Genomic DNA, 7,500 nt, shown 5'->3' on the forward strand with positions numbered 1-7,500 from the left:
ATATCATAGGTTGATTAGAAGTGTTTCTCTTACTTGGTGTGTTAATCAGATTCACAAGTATCAGAATCTTATGATGTGTCATCCTTCCAGATTTCAAGTCATTTGATATACAGGCATTCATTGTAATAGCCTTTCTTTCAATAACCGTATCTTTCTGTTAGTGTATTTATATGCCATGAATATAGCATTAATGGAATATAGCAGCATATGCAAAGTCTGCACAGTACCAAGTTGCATTTGGTGCAAAAAATAATTTGGAGACATGAACAGTAAAACCACAAATAAAGGGAAAACATGCAGAAAGTGCTCCTCACAGCCAAAGTATAATCTATGGTGTGCTTACTGAGGTGAAGACAATTTTTACCCTCCTCATCAAGCCTCTCCTCGGGCAGTGAGCGAAGGGCACACCCAGTCACAACAATTTAGGTTGTTAAATAAAGTTTGTGACATGGAGTTGATATCCATATTGTAAAGAATTACCCTTTGATGTATTAGATTTTCACATTTTCAATACCACAAGATTATAATTGACATCACATCAAAATAAGTACCTAGAACAGATGTACAAGATTGGGCAAATGATATAAAGAAAGAAAAGAAACTCCCTTTCTAAACAATTTCACAAGTCATTTCCTGTATTGAACCCTTATTCCTACTAGTACACAACAAAATTTCCTTGTATATTTACAGGCCATGAAAGCAAACAACGTGTACCAGCTGGTCTTTTCGTCTTCATGTACTGTATATGGAGACCCAGAACACCTTCCCATCACTGAAGATCATCCAACTGGAAATGTAACAAATGTATATGGACGCACAAAGTATCTGATTGAGGAAATGTTGAAAGATCTGTCTAAGGCAGAGGAGGTCAGTTTGATCGGATGTTGCAGTTGTGCAATTATTTTTGATAGGTGTTACATGTGTTGAATTAGATTATGTTGCTGTGTGACAAGGACTATGATTTTGTATTAATTTTGAATAGAGATGTGTGTGTGGTATTGCTGCTTGTGTAGATATTATTGATATTTTTAAAATCAAACTAGTTGTTTTATTGATGATTTACTCTTAGATATAAATGATTGCTGTTATTACAGTTTTTATTGTGTGATTATAAAAAGAGACATATCATGTCACTACAAGGTATAATCTTCTATTCTTTTAAGGATTACAATTGTCTATATGACATCACAGCATATTTAGAATGAAATGATGTTTTAATATTAAAAGGATTTTATTATGCATTTATTGCATAAAGAGTGACATGTGATTGAACCACAGGACAGATATTTTTATATTATAAGGACTGATATCTTGTTCAAGTATACTAAATTATTTTCCAACTTGCTTTCCCAAACTCAACAGAAATGGAATATCATTGCTTTACGATATTTCAATCCTGTTGGTGCACATCCTTCTGGTCGACTGGGGGAAGATCCAACTAAAAACTTCACAAATCTCATGCCTTACATTGGTCAAGTTGCTATTGGAAAAAAGCCAAGTTTGACCATTTTTGGCAATGACTATGACACAGTTGATGGCACAGGTATGGTATTCTTTATTTGAAGTTAGTACTATAGTACATCTTAAAATTAGTGATTTGAAGTGTTCAGTTTTTCTTTTCCATCTTGTTACAGCACATTATGATCAAAAATTAGGGAATTGAATTCCCATCATTTTTTTTTTTTTTATTAATATTTATTAAAGTAGTCAACATAAGCCATCATACTTGAGATTCTATAGTAGTGTGAAGAGTCAAGAAGAAGCTGTGGTGTCATTTACTTTTAGAATTAACAATAGTTTTACTATGTGATTCAAGAACGGGAAGTATTTTACTTTTATATATGTAAATAACGACTTCATTTTAGATTGATAATGTCATTCATACAAGGTACCTTCAGGTCTAAAGAAGTGCAATTATTTTTTCTGTGTTTCACTTCAGTATTTTAGTATTACTTCTTTCCAGCTTGTAGATTTTACATTTGTTTTTTGATCCCCATCTTCCTTAGGTGTACGAGACTACATCCACGTAATGGATTTGGCATCAGGTCATGTTGCTGCTCTCTCCAAGCTTGACAAAGAACACCTGAGATATAAAGTAAGGATATGACAGTTGAGTAATTAGTGAATTCAAATCCTATTCCATATGTACGGGTTTATTTAAATTTAGATTATTGGATTACATGTCATTCATAACTTTCAGGACATTAGTAATCATGCATATGTATGATTTTTTTTATTTGTGATTTAATTGTTGATTTTGCCTTTAATCATGTTAAGTTAAGTAATTTGATACTCCCCATTGGATTAGGAAGGAATGATAAGCAATGTTCCTAACATCTTATATAATATTATTTTATGAAGATTCAACTTCTTGAATGGAGGAAAGATCAAGTTAAATTAACTGAAAGTACCTTTTTGTTGATTTCAAAAAAATGCTAAAATACCTAGGGTATTTGTTAAGAACTGTCAGAATTGATCCTTAATACCCATTTTGGAATAATGATAGATTCCCTATACAGTATTTTGTAATACTATCTTTTAAGGGGACCGTCCCGGGAAATGAACACCTTTCCCTACTCATTTCATCATAAAAAAAAATTGGTATTAGATAACTCATTGATTCTTTTTGCGTAACATAGAGTATAGAATTGCGCTTTGTCTCATATATAATTTTGATCTCGCACGCCCATAGGGGAGGGACGCCCGCCACAAAGTTGAAAAAAAATCGCCTTTTTTTTTTTCCCCTCTTCTTCGGTACATCACCACTCCCAGTTTTTTCCTGAACAATACACAAAAAATTCATGTGTTAGATCTAGCCTAAGGCCGTGTAAATGGCCGATTCTTGAATTTCCTTTTTTTTGGGGGGAGGGGGGGACTGGTTGACATAGAGTACTTTTTTAGTTTATTTTTTTCTGCATTAAAAAAATTATATTTTTTGATTAAGGTCAAAATTGAAAGATCGGCCATTTACACAGCCTCAGGGTTAAGAGGCTCTAGCGAAAGCAACAAACTGCATTTGAATCGCATGAAAATTATGAGCGTGGTGATGTAGCGAAGGTAATGTAAACAAAGAACGGAGATACGGTGTATTATATTTTGGCAGCTTGCCAAAGTTCATTATCTCTGTTATTTTTCTCTAAATCTAATGATGGTATATATATATAAAAATAAGCTTATTTAGTGTAATTTACGATGCAATGATTACCAAGTCAATTGGAATTACCATTTTCATTAGGGATGCTTTCCTATAAAGGTATGTATTTATATATATATATATATATATATATATATATATATATATATATATATATATATATATATATAAAAGTAGTTATTTTCATCTATAAAGGTTAATAAATGCATTTTACCATAACTAATCTAAACCAGATAAGAACATTTTTTTAATTTTTCATTATTTTTTATTTTTTGTTATTATTTTATTTACTTTGATTTTGAAGAAATGGGGAACTGTGGATGGCAACATTAGTTTAAAATCATCCTAATTATAAAGTCCTAGCATGAATACAACATGGTGGTTCAATTTTGAGAATTTTAAAAGCATATGAATTTAGTACATGGAATTTGAGAACTTACAGAAGTCGTTGAATTTCTCCCATGCTCCACACATGGTCACTGGGTGTTTATAATTTGCAAGGAGGATCATATGTACTTGAACACACGCACATAAAGTTAAAAAATGAATCATCCTCATTTAGTAGGCCTACATATCTTTCATATCTAAATGATAAAATATATTAGTTAACCCTCTCAAACTGCTTTCTTCAATAATTGTCAATATTAACAGATTGCAAAGAGAAACAAGTGTAGAGTTGGAGATTAGCCATTTGCACCCTTAATCTTAACTAAGAAGTGCATAAAATCAAGCAGACACCTAGGTGTGGTGGGATATTTGCGAATTTATGGTACCTAAGACCTACGGTAATGTCTAGATATTATAGTTTTTATCAGGAAGCCACAAAACAGAAGCGATAGCTTTATCAACTTTAGACAAAGACTGCACGCAAAAACGATCTCAAAATTCCATATAGTTTTTGTTTCAGAGCAGATATTACAGAGTGCTATCATCTTCAATATGAAATAATCAGTATCTCGCTTATACATCCAAAGTTCAATAATCCGACATTTAGGTAACCTTCATATTGAATTCGTCTTCACAATGGTAACAACCAATTTCAAATCAAATCAAATTTACCCATGCTGTGATGTACCGACTGTTGAGTCAAGTCCATCAGTAATATTTCAATCCTTACTTATACGGCTATTTTCAAACATTAGCGCTTCGTACTCGGTATACATACAGATCACTTCGTAAGCTATGTAATGTTACCAGGGAGTCTCGATAGAAGAATATTTCATGTGTAAAAGGACACAAAACTTACATTTTTTTTAGATATCTTTCACAAAATATTTCGTCATAAATCACTGTGATAAAAGTTTTTTCTGATAATGGTATAAAAGTGTTCCTTGAACATTCACAAACTCATATCTATGCGCAATGTCAGTCAAATGCCGTATGTGCGATTGCAACAAGCAAAGCTCCACATGGGTGAACCGGGTCGCTCATTAGCGATGTACCTCTCCAGGTGTTCAGCTGGTCTTGCGTCAGCTGCAAGACAACAAGTCATAGCAGTCGTTTAATATTCTTTTGGTAGTTTCCTCATCCATGTACCTATACTATACACTAGCTAACTCAATCTGACCCCTTGTACCCTCCCCCTCTCGGACGGTCCCCTTAATGGAGTTATAATCATTTTATTCTTGACTAATACATTACATCATTGACTTAACTTTATTAATCATACAAATTACATTACATCTTGGGATATTTAAAAGAATAAAAGTTTCTTCACATATAGTGATATAGTGATAGAACATTTAACAAATAAGATGTCACTGCTTTTTTTTAATATTAAAGCATAATTCATTTGCAAATACTTTAAAGTTATCTATTAACCCCTTAGATCCAGATGTTTTGCTGCCTGCATGTGGTACAAAATATGGGCATTAGCCTTACATTAGCAACCAATTTGACAGGTGCACACAAACACTTGTGAGTGGTGACAAGACTCTTTTTCTGCATAAGCCTTTATAGCTTTTGTGCCATTTTCTAATGCTTTGCTTTTCCAGGATGGTAATAGATGGTTTTCCTTGCACACTTGATATCATCTCTCTAGATAGTCCATAACTTAGTGCAGTAATAATAACAATAAGTAACATTATTTTATTTGTGTCATTATCCTTTTTTTTCATAACACAGGCAGGAATAGGATTCTGAGCATGGAAACAGCATCCTCCCTTGAACCAGTGCTCTTCCAGTCATTCTCATGCATGGCACATTCCCTACTCCTTTAGTAATGGAAATAATGCAAAAGCCCCAACCTAAATGTTCACCAAGTCTGAACACCCTCCAAGAGGTTTGTGCACTCATGGCAAGTCATTCCTGTCACACATGCCTTCAGTCAAAATTTTCATGATGGCAAGTTCCCATCTTTCTGACCCACAGCCAAATTTTCCCGTGTTGTCATGTTCACTTCACCCACCCCTCTTGCTATTTTTTTTTTCATAATGTGATAATCATATCTCCCAGATTGTAGGGGTTGAGACAACAGCAATTAAGCAAGCATTAAAGAAATATTTAAGGGTTATTAAACAGTGTGTTTTTCCCAAATTTATAGATAGATCAATTATGTGTTTAATGCCACAATTTAACATATTCATATAATATGTTTTAATATCATTATTTTGAAATGCAACATTTATAGCATGATTATTCCTTATTTGTTACATTGCTAAGTCTGGGCTCAGTAAATGGTAATGTATATAAGAGAATAATGTTGATCAAGAAATGTGTGTGCATGTTCTGGGTTTTCAGTTGATATTGTGTTTGTGCAATCTCTGATTTCTTTGCCGCAAGCTACATTGATTTAGGTGAGGTGACACTCACTGTAATTAATAGTCTACTATTCAAACATTTACTTTACTATTATTGAGCAGTAAATGATCTTTTTATTCAAGCATCAATTTTTTTCCTTTACGATAAAACTGGTTTGTTTATTTTGAGTAGTAAGTATCAGGGATTAATGTTTAATTTTTGCAAACTGAGATTTTTAGTATAGCTTGATATGAGAAAAAAAAATTAAGAGTTTGCTATTAAACATGTTACAGCATTTCAGAAAAAAGATGATAATACTTTTAATAATGAAGTTCACAATTTTAAGCAGGAGCAAAAAAGTATTTAGTGTTATTCTCTGATCTTCGCATAGCCTCTCAACCTAGGTCTAGGTGTTGGCTTGTCAGTGCTGGAGTTTATCAAGGAATTTGAGCGTGTGTCGAAGGTGCAGATTCCTTATGAATACCTTGGAAGGAGAGTAGGAGATGTAGCAACGCTGGTGTGTGATGGAAGCCGTGGCATGAAAGAGCTGAACTGGCAACCACTCAGGAATTTTCAGGTCATGTGTAAGTAAAAGTTTCAAAGCTTTAAAAAAGGGGGGATAACTAAATCCTTTTTGTTCCACAGGCAGCTGTAACTTCCTGCTTCTCCCATCTACTTCCCCCTCCCTCCCTCTCCTATCTATCTACAAGAAAAAAGCCTTGTTCCCTTGCCTCAGAATATGCAGACTCATACAAAGAAATTTTTCACAGACATACAACCTTGGCACAGGCAAGGGCGTTTCTGTGTTGCAACTCGTGAAGGCTTTTGAGGCCATGACTGACACTAAAGTCTCTTATGAGCTGAAACCACGACGAGAAGGAGATATTGTATCCATGTTTGCCAACTCTGCACTTGCCAAGGAAGAGCTTGGCTGGACAGCCAAGTACTCCCTTGAGAACATGTGTAAGTCACTAACCCTCAATGTCCCTTCTTGCTTGAACTATTGCAAAAAAAAAAAAATTTACCTGCATTTTTTATGATTCCTATTTTGGCTTAAAAGAGTGTTGTTTATAGTTGCAATTATACCGATCAGTGTTTTTTTGTCTTAAAGAAAAAAGAAAGTTGCTTACAGTTTGCAATCATACCCAGTCAGTGTGTTGCTTAACCCAATGTTGATGGGATGGCAGGAATACATTCCATTTCCTCCGTCATTTTTTTTTATTTGTCTTTCCACATAAATGGCTCTACAAGTGGTTTATATCTAAGGAGCCGGTTACTAAGGCATCTTTTCCAGTGGTTACAGGAAACGCGACACCTCTTGTGCGACAGGAATCGAGCAGACGGTTAACTTTAATCAAGGTGCCAGATGCATTCCTCCAACTTCGGATATTTCATGCATATTCGTACTTGGTAGAAAAACCCACAATGCACAAACTAGATTTATTGAGGAAAGTAAGACAACAGTTTCAGAATCGTCCTCGATTCCATCTTCGGGTCTGAGGAGGGAAGGGAGAGGAAGCGGTATAAGAGGGAAGGGAGGAGAAGCACTCAGGAAACACGGGGCAGGTGAGGACAGGAGAACGGAAGTGAAGGGTCCTTCGACGTGA

General features: G+C 34.5%; 1 protein-coding gene across 4 annotated transcripts in view; it reads left to right on the plus strand.

Moving 5' to 3' along the window:
* Positions 1 to 7,500, plus strand: part of LOC113817475 (UDP-glucose 4-epimerase) — a 22,122-nt gene that overhangs the window by 7,292 nt on the left and 7,330 nt on the right. For 2 of the 4 annotated variants that reach the window (XM_070128157.1, XM_070128155.1), the window contains exons 4-7: positions 691 to 867; positions 1,363 to 1,543; positions 2,007 to 2,095; positions 6,285 to 6,477. In XM_070128157.1, the coding sequence (XP_069984258.1) occupies positions 691 to 867; positions 1,363 to 1,543; positions 2,007 to 2,095; positions 6,285 to 6,477 (640 nt within the window). Of the gene's footprint in view, positions 1 to 690; positions 868 to 1,362; positions 1,544 to 2,006; positions 2,096 to 6,284; positions 6,478 to 6,663; positions 6,857 to 7,500 lie in introns of all 4 variants that reach the window. The other 2 variants (XM_070128156.1, XM_070128154.1) reach the window with 1 other exon arrangement.

The sequence above is a fragment of the Penaeus vannamei genome, chromosome 12, assembly GCF_042767895.1.
Source record: "Penaeus vannamei isolate JL-2024 chromosome 12, ASM4276789v1, whole genome shotgun sequence".
NCBI classification, from domain to species: Eukaryota; Metazoa; Arthropoda; class Malacostraca; order Decapoda; family Penaeidae; genus Penaeus; species Penaeus vannamei.